General features: G+C 43.9%; 1 protein-coding gene across 1 annotated transcript; it reads right to left on the bottom strand.

Annotated features, from left to right (window-relative positions):
* Positions 1 to 2,641: 2,641 nt before the first annotated feature.
* Positions 2,642 to 22,764, bottom strand: IKBKB (inhibitor of nuclear factor kappa B kinase subunit beta). The gene is made up of 22 exons (XM_075272732.1): positions 22,645 to 22,764; positions 19,698 to 19,820; positions 19,527 to 19,621; positions 18,961 to 19,078; positions 17,423 to 17,492; positions 17,220 to 17,308; positions 16,549 to 16,638; positions 16,016 to 16,140; positions 15,817 to 15,924; positions 14,468 to 14,597; positions 12,404 to 12,598; positions 11,740 to 11,854; positions 10,053 to 10,176; positions 9,734 to 9,885; positions 9,140 to 9,201; positions 8,816 to 8,922; positions 8,679 to 8,728; positions 8,503 to 8,602; positions 7,020 to 7,167; positions 5,902 to 5,990; positions 4,905 to 4,995; positions 2,642 to 3,078 (listed from the first exon to the last, which is right to left on the bottom strand). Exons 1-22 carry the CDS (start codon positions 22,654 to 22,656, stop codon positions 3,010 to 3,012), a joined length of 2,262 nt encoding a protein of 753 aa, XP_075128833.1. The 5' UTR covers positions 22,657 to 22,764; the 3' UTR covers positions 2,642 to 3,009.
* Positions 22,765 to 23,905: the final 1,141 nt, after the last annotated feature.

Raw genomic sequence — 23,905 nt, 5'->3', positions numbered from 1 at the left:
TTAAATACATGCAAATCTCGCTTGCCTCCTCCTTCTACTCACTGTGAAGAGGTCTTGCTTTTTTAATAGTATCTATGGACGTGACTTCCCTAGTACCAGAGAATGAACAGCAAATTAGACATCTAGTGGAGGTTTTAAAGAGATTTTTCAGCTAGAAAGCGTCTACATTTGTAATTACGTGCCTTCCATGATGGTCCAAAGTCACTTGTTACATGTTAGCGACCATGTAAGCCCATGTAGGAGCCATATACACAAAATGACACAAGATTTCTAATATAGACTACTTGCAAAGTTGCTTCGGAGACTTTTTGGTTTTGCCGAAGAGATTGTAGAAGAATGTTTCCTACCCATAACATGTTCACACTTTATGTGTAGCCAGCAGGTACGTGCAAATAATTTAGGCATGTAGCAGACATATAATACGAGTACTGGCCACATTGTAACTGATTTACAGCATGTAACTATGATTTGGAAGAAAATGCTCTTTTACAATAAAACAAAGTTAATATTTTACTTTTTATGCTTTCTTTCTTTTGTAGAACTTTTATACGGCCGCGGCTTCAAGGTCTAGCAGGAATATTAACTATATGTGTGACCACTGAGCCTTGTGTATATTGAGGCACAATCCTCTGTTACCTCCCATCCTCTTTGATTTTGTAGAAATCTGTTGCCTTCGTTCTGCACGCAGCCTGATCTGGCATCTCCTCCTACAGCACTATAGACAGGCAATAGAGGATCTCATGTGTCAGCCCTTAAGGCACTCCACAGTACATGCAATATTTTATCATATAGTGCAGGGGTAGGGAACGTACGGCTCTCCAGCTGTTGCAAAACTACAACTCCCAGCATGCATACTTGTTCTGCTGTTCTTGGAACTCCCATGGAAGTGAATGGAGCATGCTGGGAGTTGTAGTTTCACAGCAGCTGGAGAGCCAAAGGTTCCCTATCCCTGATATAGTGCCAACTTATTCTGCAGCGTTGCACAGAGATTGTCATTGAGCACATCAGTGAATGTAGAGAATTTGGAGAATTCACACATAAGACAATGGTTAAACATCCAGCAATAATTAACATGCCAAGGGTACGTGGCGGCAAAACCATGTGACCAGTGTGACCCCGGCCTTAAAGGGGATTTCCAGGACTACAAAAGTGATGGCCTACCTTACCCGGCATTTTAGCTCCTGTGATACTACGACTCCTAGCTTGCTTCATTCACTTCTACAGAAGTTCAAAGACCAGCAGAGCAAGTGTGCATGCTGGGAAGTAAAGGTTCACAACAGGTGGAGTGCAAAGGTTGACTACCCCTGGATTAGGCTATCACTATCAGACTGGTTGGGATCCAACGTTCTATTCTTTCCCACCAACTAGGCCTGCGGATGCTTTAGTGTCCTCTTCATTGTTTACATTGCTCCATATACGAAGTAGCACCTGTGCTGGGTATTCACGTGAATGGATAAAGCTGCAGTACCCAACACAGCCACTATTAAGTGTGAGCAGCAAAGTAAACGGGAGCTGATCAATGGGGGTGCTGATAGTTGGGCAATTTTCTTGGTAGCTTATACACTTTGACACATTCAGATGAATAGGAATACATCTGCAGTACTCCGGAACATCTGCTATACAGTGGACAGAGCCTACTGCTTCCAGCACCAGTTGGGCACCTCTGGCCTGGATACAAGATAAGATACGGCGGAACATGGAGGTATACAGTCCTGTATGCTATCCTGCGGCACATTTGCCCACAGATGTTACAGCTGGGCCTGTAGATCCTGCACACTTGTAGGTAGCTGATATCCAAGCTGGTCCTATAAATGTTCAAATGGCAATAAATCTGGTGATCGGGCAAGGGAGCATTACAAAGTGGTGGAGAGACTCCTGGGAAATCTTCGCTGTATGTGGGCGAGCATTATCCTATTGAAAAATGCCAGTGCCGTGAGAGACACATGTGGCTGCAGGATGTCCTGTACATATCGCTTGTTAGAGTCCCTTGTGGGGTGACTAGCTGTCATACATGATGGCTCCCCAGATTATCACACCAGTAGGGGGCAGTGTGGTGCTCCACAGCAAAAGCAGGACAGAAACGCTCACCACAAGGCCTCCATGCTCAAACCTGACCGTCATCGTATCCCAAACAGAACCCATATTCATCGCTGAAGACCATACAGCTCTAGTCTGTAGAAGTCCTGGTGACGGTTCTGGCTGATAATGGCAGGACACGTAATGGACGCCTTGACGCCAAAATTCCTTCTTCCTTCTGTGTGTAATGAAGTTGCCACCTGTGTGGAATCTATAAGGTCTATGGACCAACTTGATGCATCTTCTGCCAGATACTAATAGGGCACTCCTTGGACCCATAAGGTCTATGGATGAAAGTAATGCAAGCACCAGGACTATCTGGTGTGAACACAAAGTCTTCCGCCAGTATCTCACCTCATATAATGCTAAGAACAAACACTAGCAGAGATATTCTTATTTCTAACCCAGTAATAGATGGATGCACACAGAATTCCAATATAATAAAATACATTTATTTCACGACAGATCATAAAATGTGTCTTTTCAACATAAAAAGCAAAAAAAAAAAAAAAAATATTTATAATATGAATCGTTCAACCAGTACAAAAAATACTCTTAAAAAAAATTCTTTAAAAGTTCCTAAACTTTACTAATAAAAGAGCACAATGTGCATTAAAATGGCTTCCATTTAGGCCTCTGGTATAAGGTCAGTTTATAATGTGTAGTTGCTTCTTATTGCAGTACCTGCTAGCAGCCTGTAGGTGACACTATACCCATCTTCAAACTGCTCCAAGCGAAAATGATAGCGGTCGCCAACCGTTACCGTGTGAGCTCCTGGTATTTCATACCTAGGCTCTTGAGCAGCCATTTTTGTTTATATTGAAATAAGCACAGCTTTATTTGTCTATTACAAACGGTTCGGGCAAATGCAGCAGAGTATAAAATCCTATACACTGAAAGAGTTAAAGGCACCACTTCACGTTCAGGTCAGGCTCACGTCGCCGTAATCTGACAGCCCCCCGACTCCTCTTCTTGCGGTGGCAGCCATGACCAGTCTAGTGACTGCAGAATAGAGACACAACATATGTTAGTACCGAGATAAACCAAAGCATTAAACAGGGCTACAGGTATCCTGAACGCTATTGGGACCGTCCCTAGAAAGGTGACAAACTCAATGCACTAGGCCGAGGCCATGTGATATACATGAGCATATGCAAACATAGGGTAATGCAACAGTCACATAAAAGATCAAGGCCTAATACACATGACTGAGAGTGCAGGCTTATTGCAATGGTTATACAGCAGGTCCTTTTCTTCGGAATAGAACGGAACGGAAGCGCCCGTAGAGGTGAGGATATCACGGTAGGCACCTGGGTGTAAATCTGAGTGTCACCCAAATGCATACCACTGCAAAAGTGGCCTTCCCTTGTGTGGCAAATGCTGTCATGTGAATGGGATCTTGCAGTTGCAGTACCCTCAGCGTTGCATTGGTGAAGGAGTCGCATGGTGACACAGTGATGTTTGGTCACGTCATGGGAGTTGTAGCCAGTGGTTGCATGGCCCTAGCCTAAAAGTGACCCACAAGCAGCAACAGCACTCAAACAGTAGGACATTTAAAAGGTGAGTATAAGGGCGGGTTCACACCTGCGCACGATCCCCCCTTTCGGGTTTCCGTCTTCTGCCGAGAGAAACTGGACAGGAGACGGAAACCCGGCGGTCAGTTTTCAAACCCATTCATTTGAATGGGTGTGTAAAGCGACTGCCTGTGAGCATATTGTGCCTGTCCTCGGCGAAACCATTTTCTTTTACCGGACACAAAGTCCTGCGTGTCCGACTTTGTGTCTGGTGAAAAAAAATGGCTTCGCCGCGGAGAGCCAGTCACTTTGCAAACCCATTCGAATGGGTTTGAAAACTGACCGCTGGGTTTCCGTCTCCTGTCCAGTTTCTCTCGGCAGAAGACGGAAACCTGAAAGCAGAGACCGGGCGCAGGTATGAACCCGCCCTAAGATTTCTTTGCCCAGTTTTCTACCTTTGGACAGTTTCCAAAAAATCACAAATCCAAAATAGTGACCCTTACTTTTTCCATGCTCGGTATCGGAGCTCAGCCCATTCACTTAAATGGGACTGAGCAGAGATCAGGCCATGCGACGATGAACATGACGCCACATGGCCTGAGAAGCTGAAGCCCCTGCTTTATTCAGCTGTTCCACAGGGGCCCCAGATGTCAGACCCCCCCAGATCTTCAATCTATGACTTATCGTAAAAATAGATTATTGACCTAAAAGTTCCAGAAAACTCCTGTAAATAATTCTGGCTACTGACAGCCACCACTAGAGGTAGTCAATCTGTAGACCGTATACTGCCCCTGGTGGTGGCTGTGGGCAGTCAAATTTATTTCATATAATATTTATCATTTTGGACAGTCACACCACTGAGACTCCGACCAAATCTTAGCACAGGGAACCCCAGCCCCAATGACTCTTCACAAACATGTCTATGGTGGAGGGGCAGGCTCTCCTCGCAAAAAACTGAATGGAGAGTTGGCCATGGCTCAATCCATTTAGATTTATGAGAATCGTGAAAAGATCTATTACCAATTTTCTAGCCTAGAGGACCGAGCTCTTACCTCATATGGCCCAAAAAGTGACGGCCTAAGTAGCCAACCCCTTTACAATGCTACAAATGTATAAGAAAGGGGGTAATTCAAATAGACACAACAATGGGCCCTCCAGGAAGGAGGGGCCACACTTAGGCCCTGAACATTTACCCACTTGTCTACTACTATTATAGGAAATGGACTCGTGGCTACAAGAAAAAAAAGAGTAACAGTAAGTGAAAAGCTTGGGGAGAGGATCCTGGTGCAATAGGGATGGTCACATAATACTTACCATTAGACTAGTGTCTTGCTCAGTCATTAAACTCCTCATAGACGTCTCCAGCTGTCCACAGAGACTCTGCTGCTCAGAAAGGAGGTCCTCACTAGGACGACAGAAATAGTTCACACATGGGGGTCACTTACTGCATCACTTCAGGATGGATCAATAACTATAGAGCACGTCTGTTCTTTAAAGGGGTTGTCCCATCACAAGGATCCTATCTATACTGCTTGTTAATGTGGATGTAAGACTTTTCCTAAATACATTGCTTCAGCAAAACTGCTTTGTTTGTCCACTATCTTAATTTATTCACTTCATTGTTGACACTTCGTTTCTATGGCCCTTGGGATTATCTGCTCAAATGTCAAGTGACGTAGCTGCCTGCTCTCAGGAGGGAGGGGCTAAGTGCATGGGAGGGAGCCTGTGTCTGTAGCTGTTCCTGTGTCTGTACCACACATGTGACCTAGCTTCCTGCTCTCAGATAAAGGAGGGGCGAAATGAGTGCTGCTTTCTTATATAAAACAGTCTAAATCCTAGTGGGCTAAAGGACCTGGTCCCTTAGCCCATTAGGATTTAGCCGACTCTATATAGAACAAGCTAAATCCAAGTGTTATAGGACCTTTGATGACATCACAGGCCCTTCAGACATCCCATAGGATCACGCTATGTGGTGGGCGGAGCTACACGGTAATTTGGGATTGGCACTAAACTGGAGGTAGTTGGACAGTATGGCTTTGCATAGGAAACCCTGCCCACCAATTGACGTAGAAAACCAGGACGAAAGAAGTCTTTGCAGCAGCGAAGACTGGTGAGCAAGGGACATGGGAATACCCCTTTAACTCTATGGCTGACAACTAGTCTAGCGAAGTCCTTGCCCCCACGACCACCATTTTACCTCTTATATGAGCAGTTCTGGGACCCTCCCGTGTGATCGTAAATAAGCTTTACCATTGGAAGTAGTCAATTAGTGCTCCATTTGATGCCCTGACTTACAGATATTACTACTTACCTCTTCTTTATGTAATCCTGGGTAAGACTGAGTGGTAGAGGAGGAGGTTGTGGCAGCGATGGGGCACTTACAGGTCCTCGCACTTTGCTCTGAGCAGAGAAAGTCAGTAAAATGTCACCATAAAGAAATATACCACAACTATTAAAGAGATTTTACGGGTAAATGAAACTGATAACCTGTCCTTTGGATAAGTCATCAATATGAGATTGGCACGGGTCTAACACCTGGCACCTCCGCTAATCAGCTGTTCTTTGAGCAGTTATATGGAAGACAGAGCCGGAAACCGATGGCTCTGTTCTTGGTGTAGTGCTCCTATACAAGTCACAGTAAAGTGAACTGCAGTAACTCAGTATCTACTTCCAGCTCTGCTCACTACATAGCCGCTGATGACAGCTGATCGGCAGAGGTCCCAGGTTTTGGACCGCCACCGATCTCATACTGAAGAACTAGTGTAAGGATAGGCCATCAATATAATCTGCCCAGAAAACCCCTTTAAGGATACATAAAGCACAAATAAATCCAACATAAATGATCGTGTCACGTGACAATGTTTGTGACAATCTTTCTCAATGCCATAGTGTAACTCCTGACAATCTTTGGACTCAGCGGTCACCTGTCATATATACAAGGATCGGCACTAAGACCAGTGATTGACTGCAGAGGTCATGTGATTGATGTATGTGATGACATTGCTGTAGCATTGGTCCAGTCCTACAACATGTACAGGTATAAATAGTATGATGTCTATAGGTATGAGTAGTATAGCATGTAAAGGTATGAGTAGTATAGCATGTAAAGGTATGAGTAGCATAGCATATACAGGTATGAGTAGTATAGCATATACAGGTATGAGTAGTATAGCATGTACAGGTATGAGTAGTATAGCATGTAGCGGTATGAGTAGTATAGCATGTATAGGTATGAGTAGTATAGCATGTAAAGGTATGAGTAGTATAGCATATACAGGTATGAGTAGTATAGCATATACAGGTATGAGTAGTATAGCATGTACAGGTATGAGTAGTATAGCATGTATCGGTATGAGTAGTATAGCATGTATCGGTATGAGTAGTATAGCATGTACAGGTGTGAATAGCAGCATGATGAGTGTTACTTACACAGGCAATCCTCAGTAGATCCCACAGTTCTTGCTGTCTCTTCTCCTGTCTCTTTACCACCATTTTCTCATCTTCTCTCATGAGAGCCATCACCTCCTTTAAACGTGGGGCAAGATCCAATGCTTTCCTTTTACAGACCACTGTCTTACTATAAAGATAAGATAAGATAATCCTTTAATAGTCCCACAGTGGGGAAATTTCAGTATGTTACAGCAGCATAGTAATGCAGATACAGGATAATACACAGTAATATATTACAGACGTAGACACACATATGCTGAGAAGAGAAGATATACTAGGAGTCCATAGCAGCTAAGGAACAGAAGAGAAAGAAGGAAGACTTCAGGATCATTTAGTTTTCTGTGCCGAGTGATCTTCGCTTGGTCTGATGTAGATTATACAGCCTGGTCGCGGTTGGAACGAAAGACCTTCGATAGCTCCTTCTCACACTTGGGGTGAAGCAGACGGTCACTTACAGTGCTGCCAAGTCCCATCAAGGTCTCATACATGAAGTGGGATTTGTTCTCCCGCATGGAGGTCGCCACAGACAGTATCCTTCTGTCACCCACCACCTGTACTGGGTCCAGGGGGCTCCCCAGGACAGAGCTGGCCCTCCTGATCAGCCTGTCAAGTCTATTTCTGTCCCTGGTTGATATACTGCTACCTCAGCAGGCTACACCAAAAAAGATGGCTGAAGCAACCACAGAGTTGAAGAAGGCCCTAAGAAGTGTCCCCTGGACTCCGAAGGCCCTCAGCCTCCTGAGCAGGTAGAGCCTGCTGTGGCCCTTTCTGTGCAGCGCCTCCAGGTGATCAGCCCCGTCTAGTTTATTATTGAGGATCACGCCCAGATACTTATAGGTCCTGACTATCTCAATACATGTCCCTTGGATCTCCACCGGGGTCGGAGAACTTCTCCATTTACTAAAGTCCACCACCATCTCCTTGATCTTCCCAGCATTAATCCTGAGATGGTTCTGCTGGCACCATTCAACAAAGTCCCGGTATAAGTCTCTGTATTCCCTATCGTCACCATCAGTGATAAGGCCTACTATAGCAGAGTCATCGGAGTACTTCTGTAAGTAACAGCTAGATGAGTTGTGCCTAAAATCAGCAGTGTACAGTGTGAAGAGAAATGGGGCAAGAACTGGACCTTGTGGCGCCCCCGTACTACAGATCACAGTGTCAGACACACAGTCCCGGGCTCTCACATACTGGGGGCGGGTTGTCAGGTAGTCTAGGATCCAGTTGGACAGGTGATGGTCCACTCCACCAAGGTTCAGCTTCTCCCTCAGGAAGGGATGGCTCAGTATGGAGTACAAAAAAACACCTTTGGCTTCTGTCAGGTGAGTGGAGCCCTATGGATATACTTGCTATATACATCAGGAGCTTTCCCAGTCTACACAGCAAACACAGTACTCTAGCATAATGTGAACAGAGCTTTAGGAAGCCAAGATATTATCACGCTACACAGTAGCGCACGTACCTCAGCTGGTCGTATATCAATGCTACTCTCTTCTCAAAGCTCTGGATGGCCTGGAGCAGTAGTCGCACCATCTCCTGGCTGTCACCTCCCGGCCTCTGATCTACAACCATACAGACAAGTGTAATGTTAGAGAAAGGGAGAAGCTTCAGTATAAAGCAATGTGAAGCGCTGGTTACCTCTCGGCCTCTCTCGCAGTCTCCGGTACAGATCTTTAGCCTGCTCCTCTCTGGTTTGTAAAGCAGAAAACATTTGATATAACAAAGACATAAGGTGTTGTCGCTGATCATAAGGTATATGTGACAGTACGACTCACATATCGTCAAGAGTCCCCCGACTTTTCCTGCCCAGGTTCCTCTGCAAATCCACGCTGTCCGTCTGCAGGGCCATCATCTTCTCTACTAAGAGCTGCACCTCCGCCTCCTGTAGAGAACACGGACATGATAACTACATCCATATATCACCACTAGGTGGCAGATGTCCAGTAATATCAGTGACACCCATCTTGAGCACATCTGGTGAATATTGTCTTCTGCCGCCATATCCATATGTATGTCAGTATACCCATTATAGCACACAACATGGAGTGCTTCTACTAAGGGCTGACTATTTCCCTGACCACCCGTCCTCTTTTACTCACCCTTCCACACTCTTTTACTGCCTGTTCCATCTCTCTCCATGTTGAAAGCAGCTTTTCCGAAGCTGAAAGAAAGAGACAATTGATAAATGAGACTGTACAGGGATCATAAAGGCAGGTAAATGTTGCACAAATAAGTTTGGTGGGTTTATTGCTTTATCTTGTCCACATATTAAAATAAATGTTGACATACTGCAGTTCTCACATTGGCCACTAGATGCCAGCACCACTTATTAAACTCCAACAAGCAAAGAAACAAAGCCAAAGCCATAATAATCACATAGCGTGTTCAGTGCTAGACAGAAGGATTTGTAATTGGTACCATTTTATAGATTTTTCGGTGAATGTGTCCCTCAAATTTCCTTGCAATATCCATTTTCTTCTGCACCTGCAGTACCGCTTTTCACCACTGCAGATTCCCAAATGCTCTTCATAGACACTTAATGCAACAGCGCCCCCAGTCCTTAATTAAGCGACCTCCAAATGATGCCATTTTTACAGTAAAATGTCAGGTTTAGATCAGATAGTAAAATATATCTGTCAGTAACACAATGATATGATCCTAATAGAGGTCGGCCCCTCTGACGGAGAACTTACTGATTCCAAACTCCATCTGCTCGCTGTATTTTTCCAGGTCGATCTGGATACTACTTCGGAAGAAATCCAGCTTGGCCTTTAACTGCTCGCACTCCGAGGTCATGAGGTTCTTCTTCTTGGACAGTTCAGTGTTATATCGTAGTAGGTTCACCCTAAAATAAACAACTCCATATTACTGAGTATCAGCATAGGCTTCTAGGACTTTAGTGAGGTTCCTTTGACAGTCCAGAAAGTCTAATAATCTGCCATGTATCATGGGACTGTAATGTAATGCGGGACTTCACTAGGCCAGAATGTCTGATAATCCGGCATCACTCACATAGTAGCGCGCTGCCCCATCTGCAGCCGGGCACAATCCTCCTTCAGCGTACGTATAGTCTGCCATATCTGTCCCCACACTCTGCGCAGATGGACGTACGTCAATGAAATCTTTGGGTCCTGTACTGAAAAGTGAAAAACAGGCAGAATAAATTCCCCTTAATAAATGAGGCGCGTCCCTGCACTAGAAACCCAAAGTGTACATCAGCTATAACAGTACCTGGCATCAATTATATTATACCTGTAGGGTCATGGGAGGCCACAACCGCTCTGGCTAAGCTCAAAATTTTGGAAAAGAATCCAAAAATTTAGTTTTTTCTCCCGATCATCCCCACTCTTATAACAGCGATAACAGCAGGGAGTGACCGGGGAAAGCTTGTACTACTGTACTGAAAGGATCTGTGTGTGACGTCAGATGTCACGTGACTAGGGAGGCATGTCATTGTTTCGGCAGGACAGTGCAAGGAGATGGAGACATGTGTGGTGTGTGTCTTAAGGTACTGAGAGGGAAGGGAGGGGGAATGTTAGATGCGGGGGGGGGGGGGGGGGAGTGTGTGTCTGTGTGTGTATGTCTGTCTGTCTGTGTCTCTCAGTAACCTGGGGGCAGAGATGGAAGGGGGACATGAAATGGGGCAGATGAAGGGGGATATGAAACTGGGGGTAGATGAAGGGGGCACTTAAACTGGGGGGACATTAAGCTGGGGACAGCTGGAGGAGGGCATTAAACCGTGGAGGTATCTGTAGGGGGACCTGTCTGCCTCTAGATGCCCCCAATTTAATGTCACCCTCCAGCTACCCCTACGGTTTAATGTCTGCTTCCAGCTGCCCGAGTTTAATGTCCCCCTCTAGTTGCCCCCAGTTTAATGTCCCACTTTATCTGCCATTAATTTATTGTTCCCCGCCAACTACCCCTACTGCTAATGTCCCCCTCTAGTTGCTCCCAGTTTAATGTCCCCCTCTAGTTGCCCCCAGTTTTATGTCCCACTCCAGCTGCCATTAATTTATTGCCCCCCTCCATCTACCCCCACTATTAATGTCCCCCTCCAACTGCTCCACCTTCATGTCCCCACTAGTTTCCACCAGTTTATACTGGGGCACCATGAGAGGGACCTAATACTGTGGGGCATTTGGAAGGGAACATTATAATGTGGGGGCATATAATGTACGGGTGACTGTAGGAGGATAATACTGTGTGGGGGCACATGGAGAGATGATTGAGAATGGGTGGAGTCAACGTAGAAGTGGGTGGAGCTAAATTTGCCTCGACGCGGCCCTCTAGCATAGTTTTAATTTCTTATGCGGCCCCATGGGAAAATTAATTGCCCACCCCTGATCTAATCTATTATATATAATTATAGATATGTCATCATATATTTTATAATCCAAATATATGTGTGCTACAATAGTTTATTTTCTATATAATAATATTTCATTATTTATATCCATTATAACAAAATATAACATAAATATATTTTGTATAACACACACACACACACACATATATATATATATATATATATATATATATATATACACACACACACATACACACACACATATATTATATATATATATATATATATATATATATATATATATATATATATATATATATATACACACATACACACTAGGTTGCTGTGTTTGTGTCACTTCTTCCGATGAAGGATGCGACCGCCCATACTTACACACACAAGCGACCCCTTCAGGGTGGGGGCGAAGTGAAATCTGAGGTTCATATACGGTTTTCCGATTATCAAAGAGGAATATAAGGTCACTCTCCACTTGGCGGCCATCATTGATCTGAAATAAATAGATAAATAAATTTAAAAAAATCATACATTAAACCTGATTGATGTAAAGACCAATCTACCTTCATATCTACTGTAGTTCAGTTCAATGTGTCTCCATGATAACAGACAACAAAGGAACCCTGTGTAGTCTGAGCCTGCAGTCACACTCCCGTCTATTTCCTACGTACTTCTTCTCATACATTTGGAAGGTCAGCAAGGAGCAGGGAACAGACGTATGGGTAGTATCTATAGGGCCAGACTACAAAGGGTTTCATGGACTGTCACCATAGAGACACACAGTATAGTACAGTACAGGAGCTGTAGGGATACAATGCTAGATTTTGAAGAAACCTTTCACAATGTTGGCTCCTTTCCTGTTTAGATATGCTAGCACAATGAACATAGTTGTAAAGTTTTACATAGCTGTAAAGAAATAAACTTCTACAATACAAAGGGTCATATGCATAGTAACCCCTTAATGTCACTATGGATGACACATGACTGCCTCCTGTTGGCACATAGGGTGTATATTACCGTGGGAGTGTGCACGTGTACTCACCATGTTGTCTGACACATATTGTATGAGAGGTTGGTGTGGATTCAAGGCCAGGCCTGACGCCTGTAATAGCTCCTGATCCTCCTCGGGGATCCCGGTATCTTGTTGTAGGCGGCTCTTCAGAGACTGGAGGTTCTCACCTTCTGTCACAGGGTATGTATGAACACGGCCGGAAACCATATTCAGCACAGACAGCAGCTGCCAATAGAGGAAGGAGGACAGGGTCGTCACAAAAGCCATCCTTGTATTTAACCCCTTCCCGCCAAGGCCATTTTTCGATTTTCATTTCTGACTTCCTGCCTTCTAATCCATATATATTTACACAGAGCACTTAATCTTTGCAGGATAAACTGTACTTCGTATTGGTAGCATTTAATATTCCGTACTGGGATGCCGAATAAAAATTCAGAATGGGGTGGAATTGGAAAAAAACTGCGTTTGTGTAACTTTCTTACGAGCTTTGTTTTTGCGGCGTCCACTGTGCAGCCAAAATAATATGTCCTCTGTATTCTATGGGTCGGTACGATTCCAGGGGATATCACATTTATGTATATATATATTTTTATGTTTTAACCCCTTAAAAAAATCTTTGCAAAAAAATTCTTCGATTCATCATATTCTGACACCCGTAACTTTAAATATTTCCATGTAAAGAGTCTTTTTATGGCGTACTTTTTATTCATACAATTTTGGGGCAAGACTGACGTCCAATCTCTTTTTATTCACATTTTATAGGAGACGAAACAGTGAAAAAAAACTGCGGTTTGGTTTTTTTCCCGCTATGTTTAAAAAAATACTTTGATATGCTTGTAGACTGGGCTTTTTAGGACACGGGGATGTATAATTTGTCTGTTTGTTTTTGTGCATTTATTATTTCAAATTTCGGGAAAGGGAGTGATTTGAATTTTTTTTTCATTTTTAAAAACTTTTTTCCATTTTTTTTTAAATACCGTATTTTATTAAATATTTATTATATTATTTTTACATAAATACACTGGTAAAAATCAAGGTGGACAATCCCTTTAAAGGGGTTGTCCCATCACAAGGATCCTATCTATACTGCTAGTTTATATGGATTTAAGACTTTTCCTAAATGCATTGCTTTATCAATACTGCTTTGTTTGGCCGCTATCTTAATTTATTCACTTCATTGTTTACACTCCTTTTCTTCAGCCCTTGGGATTATCTGCTCATTTGTCAAGTGATGTAGCTGCCTGCTCTCAGGGGGACGGAGGGGCTGGGAGCAGCTCTGAGCTGTTTGTGTCTGATAAGTAGCGGAGCTTCTCAGATAGGGGAGGTGAGAGCTCCGGGATTTCTGAGCTCTTATCAGTTGGTTTAATTGAATTTGGCTGATAAGGGCTGAAATAGGTAGTCCGTTACCTCTGTATGTAATGCAAACTGACTCAAATCCAGCTCTGCTACATCAGCTTTACACTGTGGTAATTCATTTACAACCAATCCCATGCAAGTGAAACCCCAAATGCACAAGAAAAAACACAGTCCACAGCTCACCATAAATCTTAAAGAGAATCAGCTAGACCAAGAGTGCACGAAAAAATACACCCCCGGCTGGGGTGGAACAATGCAAGAACCCAGTAGAAAAATATTCCTTCAGCGCAAGAGGTCTATAGTAAAACTTGACTTTTATTGGAAAAATATAAAAAATAGGTACCAGACATAGGAAAAAAAAGGGATGTAGAAAAACTTACATGGTCAATTCCAAGTATGCATGTATGGTTGAAGACAGACAAGCTAGTCTGTCTTCAACCATACATGCATACTTGGAATTGACCATGTAAGTTTTTCTACATCCTTTTTTTTTCCTATGTCTGGTACCTATTTTTTATATTTTTCCAATAAAAGTCAAGTTTTACTATAGACCTCTTGCGCTGAAGGAATATTTTTCTACTGGGTTCTTGCAAGTGAAACCCCGCCCACCAATGTGCCGAGAAAAGCAGGAAGTGAAGAGAGCACAACAGCCTGCAGGTTAGTCAACAAGCGTCATGGGAATACCCCTTTAAGGGGGTCACAAAACATCTCTATCTTGTTGTGAAGACGTTCACTTACCTTGAGCCTAAGAATGGAGTCCAGTGCCTGAAAGCAGCCTATTTCTGGATTTTGCGGATCCATGCCCCGTTGTCTCGGGTGCCACATTAGCATGCACTGCAGCCAGCGCTCCAATTTACCAGCCAAGATCCTAAAGGAAAGAAGTCAGTGTTACTCTCTTAACCCCAAAGCGATATTGGCCCAGATTTATTATGCTTTGTATGCCAGTGTTCGCGCATGCCTCGTCATATATGAGGTGCAGCCTTTGCCGGCATGAGTAACGCCATGAGTACTATGACACAGTGATGACTGTCTGAAATACAGACAGGGAACATTCCCATAATGTGTTCTGGATGGGAAGAGGGCAGTAAGCCACTGTCATACACCTCCTATTTTCCCTAAAAACTAAAGGATTGGGTGCTGGAATTCAACATGCCCAATCTTTCCTTTCCACTACAAGATCTATTGGGGGTCCCATACACAGAAACATAGTTGACGGTCCCACAGAAATCATTAGGATTGGTCACCTTGGCTCTAGTGTGTATGGGGACTTACCTTTCTTGAGATATCAGAAGTGTCTGGTATATACAACCAAATTTTAGAAAGAAAAAAAAAAAAAAAAGACATGGAGCGCACATCCCAATATTTTACACCGATTTATACTTCTTGAACATGAGGTTCTTCGTCTACTGTATGATCAAGGAGTATAAGCCCACTAGTGGGGTCCCTACACTGCTGGGTACGGAACTGAATGACGACCGCAACCACCAGAGCCCAGCACCCATAGGGTACCCCAGCTACCAGGCTAGCCCCCAGGCTCTGGACCACCCCACCCTATAAGTACAGCACCACAACAATGGCACCGCACCACGCGAACAGATCATAAAAAGTTCCCCTTACCATATGCAATCTCCTACTAGTCAAAAACACTCAGGATGAATGGGAGGAGTGCTGGCCCCAAGACAAAATAAAAAAAATGGGGACACGCCCTGCAAATGAACGACATGGACTGCACATTCCATATTATACACAGATCCTTCTACTTTTTGAGATCTGCTCACTTGGCGTGGTGCTGTTTGGTGGTCGCCTCTGCGGTGATGCTGTACCTATAGCATGGTATGGCCCAGAGTCCGGGAGCTTAGCCTGGCCTCCTAGGTGCTATTGGGCTGCTGAGACCCCTGTGGGTGCTGTGGTGGTGGCCATGAGGGGCCACACTCAGTAGAGTAGGGATCCTTTATATAGAAGTCGCCATGAAGTGACTAGTGGACTTATAGACCTTCATCATAATGTATACTGAGAACCTCATGTTCATTTTTGTATATTTTGGGATGGAATGAAGAAATAGAGGAAGGAATGGAGAAGGATCTTACCCACTAAGATGATTCGGCGTTGGCAGGACACTGGAGAATTTCGCCACTCCTGAGAGATCCTCATACACCACAATGTGCTCATTGCTCTTCTCTCGTACCTTATTGTGCCTGCACCCCAAAAACACACATGTCATAGGTTAGAGATCCTATGTAGTCAGGTCAGAACAGTATATAGTAAAGTGATATACATCTGCCTCACCACTGCACAGGCTGCCAGTTAGGAAGAAAAGGCCGAAATCCTGTTATACACTCGAAGGCCAATGTGCCAAAGCTCCAGTAGTCTACAGTCACCGTGTACTTCTGCTGCTCCAGTAGTTCTGGGGCCTGAGATATACAAGAGGGCAGAGTATATGGGGTCACTAATGGATAATAAGATAAAAGGGGCTTTACAGCCCCTAAATGCACTATTGATGATGACGACATAAGGTCACCAGTCTCTGATCTATTGGGGTCCGAGACTCGGACCCCACACAGATCCGCTGATCCAGTTGTTGTAAACTATGGCAGAGAAAGCAATCTCTTCCTATTCCAGTGATAGGAGCGGAGATGCAACCCAGGCCACAGTGTTACTTATAGGGGTGGACCGCTTTCTACAAATCCCCTACAAAGTGAGACATAAAATCACACTTTGGCAGCCACCAGCAGGGGAATATTGGGGCTAAGTGTATACAGTATGCTCCAAAGCTCCCACTAGTGGTGGCTACGTATAACTGTCGCCAAATAATTACTCACCAGATACTGCAAGGTACCCACAAATGAGGTACACAGGCTGCCCTGATCCAGCTCCTTGGCATATCCCAGGTCAATGATCTTGTGAATAAACTGAGAGAAAACATAAGAAGTTAATATATAAGTAGTCCCATGACCTCTGACATGCACCGCATTCATCACATCCGTATATTGCGGCCACACATCATCCTACAATTCCCCTGCACTGCAACAGTGGCAGGAAACTATAGCACTGTTCATCCTGATCCTCCTGGTTCATACAGAACTACTGAAAGGTGATACTTAACAAGAGAATGCAAAAGTAGACAATGCCCAAACATAGTTTAGAGGGGTATTCTGATCCCATATATGTGAGGGGGTGGATTCTGACGTGGATTCAGCGCCAAAATCTGCCCCCTCTTGCCCCGTGTGAACGAGCCCTAAGACTCTAACCATTCCTGAGAATGAAGGAGTTGCAGAGCTAGAGCCTCCTTGTAAGACTTCCTTGCACTGTAGCGCTCCCGGCTGTACTGCAGTTCCTACTGCAAGGGACGCACCATTAACCAGCTCTGCAGCTTCTTCATCCTCTGGATCAGGGGTGGTCACAGAGGTCACACCCCGACCAACCATAAAGTGATGGGATATCATGCTCCTGGTATTCCTATTACATTCGTACATATTAACCATTCGCCTACCCTATGCTCTTCCTGCTGCAAGACTATATTCTCCGGCTTTAGGTCTCGATGGATAATTCGATTCTCGTGGAGATATCGAAGAGCAGAAGCTGGAAGGAAAAAGGAATCTTGTATCACAGGCAGACAGCATCAAAGGGGTTAAATCAGCTATATGAGATATACATAGCAAAACAGGTGCAAGGAGAGACTTGATATCTACTCACAGATGTCGGACAGCAAGCTCAGGATGGGACCTTCCTTCAGTCCACAGCAATTTTCATAGTGATTTAAGTGCTACAAAGAGAAGCAGGCAAGCACTCGTGTCATATATACAGAAGTATATACACTATACAGCCAAATATATGTGGACCCCTGACCATCACCTCTACAAAAATCATGGGCTTTAATGGGGTCCCCTATAACAACCTTCACTCTTCCCTTAAGATGTTTTCCTCTAGCTGATTTTTTGCACCGTGACCATATCTTCAGGCGGATTCCACATTGCAAAGTCCATTGTAATGTTTTTTCCACCTCCCATTCATTTCGATTTGTCAAGGCAAAAAGAGGCAAATATCCAGATTAATATGGAATGTTTTGGTCCAGTTATGACCTTTGTCAAGCAAAAAATCTGGTTGTAGGAGAAAAGGAACACTGATGCTGGGGAAAAAGGTCTGCCTGGCACTGATGTTAGGGAAGGTTTAAAAGGCACTGATGTTGGGGAAGAAGGTCTGTCCAGTATTAACATTAGGGAAGAAGGTTTGAAAGGCACTGACGAGGGGAGAAGCTCTGCCATACACTGCCGTTTGGGGAGAAGGTTTGAAAGACACTGATGTTGGGGACAAGGTCTGTCTGACACTGACGTTAGGGGAGAAGGTTTGAAAGACACTGATGTTGGGGACAAGGTCTGTCTGACACTGACGTTAGTGGGGAAGGTTTGAAAGACACTGATAATAGGGACAAGGTCTGACTGACACTGCCGTTAGGTGAGACGGTTTGAAAGACACTGATGTTGGGGAGAAGGTCTGTCTAGCACTGAAGTTAGGGGAGAAGGTTTGAAAGACATTGATATTGGGGGAGAAGGTCTGACTGACACTGCCGTTAGGGGAGAAGGTTTGAAAGACACTGATGTTGGAGAGAAGGTCTGTCTGGCACTGAAGTTAGGGGAGAAGGTTTGAAAGACACTGATATTGGGGAGAAGATCTGCTGGTATTGATGTTAGGGGAGAAGGTTTGGCTTACAACTGGTGTTCCAGCTTATCACAAAGTTGTCCAACATCAGGACTCTCCCATTTCTCCGCACCAAACTCATCACATCATGCCTTTATAGACCTTGTTTTTTGCACTAGAGCACAGTCATGTTGGAACAGGGGAAAAACCTTACCCGAACTTAAACTGTTCTAAAAAAGATGGTAAAAGAGGGAAAATTGTTTAAAATTGCTTTTTATGCTGCAACATCATTGTCATTTACTGAAAATAAGGAGGCAAACCCTGATAGATAGCCCCATACCATCCCCTCCTCCACCACGTATACAGTAGGTACTATGTACTCCAGTATGCAGCAGTCTCTGAATATCCACCAAACCCAGATCCATCGCTCCATCTCCTCTGCTCCATTGACCCATGATGGTACCAGCTGAGAAATTCAAGACAGCAAAGTCCTTCTAAGGATCGATCACCATGTGTGAGGACCTCAGCACATCAGAAGCGGTATAGACACTATGATATGGTACTGACACACAGATGGCAGTGCCATATATACACACCTTCCGTAGATCACCTCCTAAGCAGAACTCCATAGCCAGCAGGGGCAGGTCATTGGGCGCCAGCTTCTGCAATCCTTCCGGGACCTCTCGGGCCGACACCACATTTTTGTGGTTTAACCTGTATCAAAAAAATCAACATGGCGTAAGCTACTAGCTGACATATGACTATGTAAGAGAGAACAGTGCGTGGATCGTGTTGTGTCCTCTTTCTTGAGACGTGGACGCTATATGTGCTGATCACGCGCCTTTATCAGACAGGACCAGCACATAAAGAGTCATAGCCACATATACAGTGACTGGTAGCCCCGCGGCTCAGGAGATTTGCATGTAGATGTGACTGGTGGTGGATGGCGGTCTCATTCACTCCAGTGCCGGAGATAGCTGCAGTACAGCGCTCGGCTATCTCCACCGCTCCCATTGAAATGAATGAGAGCCCCATCCACCACCAGTCACGTCTACATGCAATCTGGCTGCAGTCAGGCTGAATACATAGCAGACCCCCCATTCTCGCCTCATGGTATAACCCCTTTAAGGGGAGATTAGTGTCCAAGTGCGTCTCTCCTTACTTCTTCATGATCTGGATTTCCAGGCACCATCTCTCTCGATTCTTGGGGCTCAGCTCCTGCCGACATTGCTTAATGGCCACTTCTTCTCCTGTGTCCTAAGGAGACATAAGGTTTGGAGATCATCCTGCACCAACAATTTATGGAGATACACATATAGGCATGGTCCCTTACCCTGTTGTGCCAGCGAAGGACGTATCCAAATCCTCCAGTGCCCAGTCGCTCCTTCATCTCCCAGGGTCCACAGCTCTGGGTGTGTGTTGGGGGAGGCCAGCTGGTCCGGCAGGCGGGGACATCCTATGGGTATGAAGTATACAGTAATGTTATTGTCACCTGACATAGATGGCGGGGGTCCCAATGGTCACACCCTGACCAATCTGACACCTCTACCTTATCCCGCGGAGAGGTTTGGGACAGCCCCTGGAGGTGGCACTGTCTGATTATAATGCCCCCACTAATGTATATATTCAGTGTATAAAGGCAGCACAGTAAAGTGTATACAATCTATACAGACAATTGTACAATGTATATGGTCAGTACAATACAATGTATATAGATAACAAAGGGTATGTGGTCAGTGCTGGGTATACGATCAGTATAGTACAGGGAATATATCTGTAAAGCACTGCAGGATATGATGATGCTATATAAGTAACCAAAATAGATACATAAATATAGTCATCACTGAGTATACGATCAGTGTAGTACAGCATGTATGATCAATACAGTGTATAAAACTGTACAGTGTAAACGGACAGTATAGTCCTGTGTATACAGACAGTACATGGTGTACAATGTATAGGTCAGTACAGGGTATATGATCAGTACTGCATAGTATATAGGTCAGTACAATGTATATGATCAGTACTATATAGGTAAGTACAAGGTATATGATCAGTACTGTAAAGTGTATAGGTCAGTACAGGGTATATGATCAGTACTATACAGTATATAGGTCAGTACAAGGTATATGATCAGTACTGTACAGTATATAGGTCAGTACAAGGTATATGATCAGTACTGTATAGTATATAGGTCAGTACAAGGTATATGATCAGTACTGTACAGTATATAGGTCAGTACAAGGTATATGATCAGTACTGTACAGTATATAGGTCAGTACAGGGTATATGATCAGTACTGTATAGTATATAGGTCAGTATGGGGTATATGATCAGTACTGTATAGTATATAGGTCAGTATGGGGTATATGATCAGTACTGTATAGTATATAGGTCAGTATGGGGTATATGATCAGTACTGTATAGTATATAGGTCAGTATGGGGTATATGATCAGTACTGTACAGTATATAGGTCAGTATGGGGTATATGATCAGTACTGTATAGTATATAGGTCAGTACAAGGTATATGATCAGTACTGTACAGTATATAGGTCAGTATGGGGTATATGATCAGTACTGTACAGTATATAGGTCAGTATGGGGTATATGATCAGTACTGTACAGTATATAGGTCAGTATGGGGTATATGATCAGTACTGTATAGTATATAGGTCAGTACAAGGTATATGATCAGTACTATACAGTATATAGGTCAGTACAGGGTATATGATCAGTACTGTATAGTATATAGGTCAGTACAAGGTATATGATCAGTACTGTATAGTATATAGGTCAGTACAAGGTATATGATCAGTACTGTATAGTATATAGGTCAGTACAAGGTATATGATCAGTACTGTACAGTATATAGGTCAGTACAGGGTATATGATCAGTACTGTACAGTATATAGGTCAGTACAGGGTATATGATCAGTACTGTATAGTATATAGGTTAGTATGGGGTATATGATCAGTACTGTATAGTGTATAGGTCAGTATGGGGTATATGATCAGTACTGTATAGTATATAGGTCAGTACGGGGTATATGATCAGTACTGTATAGTATATAGGTCAATACAGGGTATATGATCAGTACTGTATAGTATATAGGTCAGTACAGGGTATATGATCAGTACTGTATAGTATATAGGTCAGTACAGGGTATATGATCAGTACTGTATAGTATATAGGTCAGTACAGGGTATATGATCAGTACTGTATAGTATATAGGTCAGTACAGGGTATATGATCAGTACTGTATAGTATATAGGTCAGTACGGGGTATATGATCAGTACTGTATAGTATATAGGTCAGTATGGGGTATATGATCAGTACTGTATAGTATATAGGTCAGTACGGGGTATATGATCAGTACTGTATAGTATATAGGTCAGTACAGGGTATATGATCAGTACTGTATAGTATATAGGTCAGTACAGGGTATATGATCAGTACTGTATAGTATATAGGTCAGTACAGGGTATATGATCAGTACTGTATAGTATATAGGTCAGTACAAGGTATATGATCAGTACTGTATAGTATATAGGTCAGTACAGGGTATATGATCAGTACTGTATAGTGTATAGGTCAGTATGGGGTATATGATCAGTACTGTATAGTATATAGGTCAGTACGGGGTATATGATCAGTACTGTATAGTATATAGGTCAGTACAGGGTATATGATCAGTACTGTATAGTATATAGGTCAGTACAGGGTATATGATCAGTACTGTATAGTATATAGGTCAGTACAGGGTATATGATCAGTACTGTACAGTGTATAGGTCAGTATGGGGTATATGATCAGTACTGTACAGTGTATAGGTCAGTATGGGGTATATGATCAGTACTGTATAGTATATAGGTCAGTACAGGGTATATGATCAGTACTGTATAGTATATAGGTCAATACAGGGTATATGATCAGTACTGTATAGTATATAGGTCAGTACAGGGTATATGATCAGTACTGTATAGTATATAGGTCAGTACAAGGTATATGATCAGTACTGTACAGTATATAGGTCAGTACAGGGTATATGATCAGTACTGTATAGTATATAGGTCAGTACAAGGTATATGATCAGTACTGTATAGTATATAGGTCAGTACAAGGTATATGATCAGTACTGTATAGTATATAGGTCAGTACAAGGTATATGATCAGTACTGTATAGTGTATAGGTCAGTATGGGGTATATGATCAGTCCCCATGTGTTGGGCAGGGGTCCCCTGTGAGCAGGCAGTGTACCCCGCAGTATCCTCCCTACCTGATGTGTCATGGGCCGGGGTCACACGGAGGAGGAGGCCGGGGCGCTGGGCAGATATTCGGGCAGGCCGGCGGTGAGCTCTGCGCCCTGTCTTGTGTACATTCCACTTCCTCATTCAGTTCCCGGTATGACGTCATGGGGGCGGGACCAGCCTAAAGACACAGCGACGGGGAGAGGTGATGTCACTGCTGGGAACACAGCGCACGATCCTGATCGGCCGACCATCTGCATCCTCCGGCCCCTGTGCATGTTCAGTGCCGGGGCTATCAGATATTATCGTGTGGTTGAGGCAGCTGAGCCCTGACTACAGCTGGGACCCCCCATATATATCAGACTGTCAGCAGATCAGCAATGTATACACATATAGTCATATGATAATAGAGATATAGTGCGAAAGGTCATAGATGACACCTCACAGGTGATTGAAATGGTATTCCACCCCAAAACGTCCCGCACCTATTTGCTAGTGGGGTGAGAATTGTTAGGCTTATCCAAAATTTCTCATTCACAATTGCGTCCCATTCATTAATTCTTTGCGGCCGCGTGTCCATGCCGTAGACAAGGACTGTAAATGATAACACACGTCCTATTTTTGGTATAATAGACCAGTTTTTTTGCGGATCAGCGATTGCAGACGACGCGAGACATGTTTGTTGCAGATCGTAAAAATACACTAGGATTGTGTGCTGGAGGCCTTATGCTAGGTTCACACCTGCGTTTGGCTTGGAGACCCCACAAACGGAAACCTAATCCACTTAAAAAAGATGGTGTACCTCATAGACTAAAATGGGGATCGGCGGGTTTCTGTCCGAAAAATGCAGACCACATTCTTAAAGCGGAATGGGGAATGGAATCCCCGTGCGGAGACCGAGCCCTGGTGTGAGCCCGGCCTTACAAAGGTTTGAGCGGGTGAAGCATAGGGAGCGTTGTGGAGTAGAGGGGAGTCAGTGGCTGCGTACAGGGGCTCATCCCCAACACTCACAAGGGTCAGTTCTTTGTACAGGAAGCCCATTTACCTTATGGGATATTATTGGCATGTTGGTGGAAAACCATACAAACATGGGGAGAACTCCATGCAGATGTTGTCCTTGGCTGGATTCAAACCCAGGACCCCAGATTCTGGTATCAGTAAATTGTCAGAGGGGCCGGCCTTAGAGATCAGCATCGTCACTGGCCAATGAGGAAGCCCCCCTTTACCGTATAAGTCTTTAGAAGTGTACCGTCTACTGACAAGGGGGGGTGGATTCCTAATGACAGTGAT

Source organism: Leptodactylus fuscus, chromosome 5 (genome assembly GCF_031893055.1).
Source record: "Leptodactylus fuscus isolate aLepFus1 chromosome 5, aLepFus1.hap2, whole genome shotgun sequence".
NCBI lineage: Eukaryota > Metazoa > Chordata > Amphibia > Anura > Leptodactylidae > Leptodactylus > Leptodactylus fuscus.
This window is presented reverse-complemented; position numbering and strand designations above follow the sequence as displayed.

Coding starts and splice junctions, on each gene's coding strand:
- IKBKB (XM_075272732.1), bottom strand. Junction 14,598..15,816: donor ACGCCGAATCATCTTAGTGG/GTAAGATCCTTC, acceptor TCTTTCCTTTAG/GATCTTGGCTGGTAAATTGG. Junction 5,991..7,019: donor ATCTACTGAGGATTGCCTGT/GTAAGTAACACT, acceptor TTCTCTGCTCAG/AGCAAAGTGCGAGGACCTGT.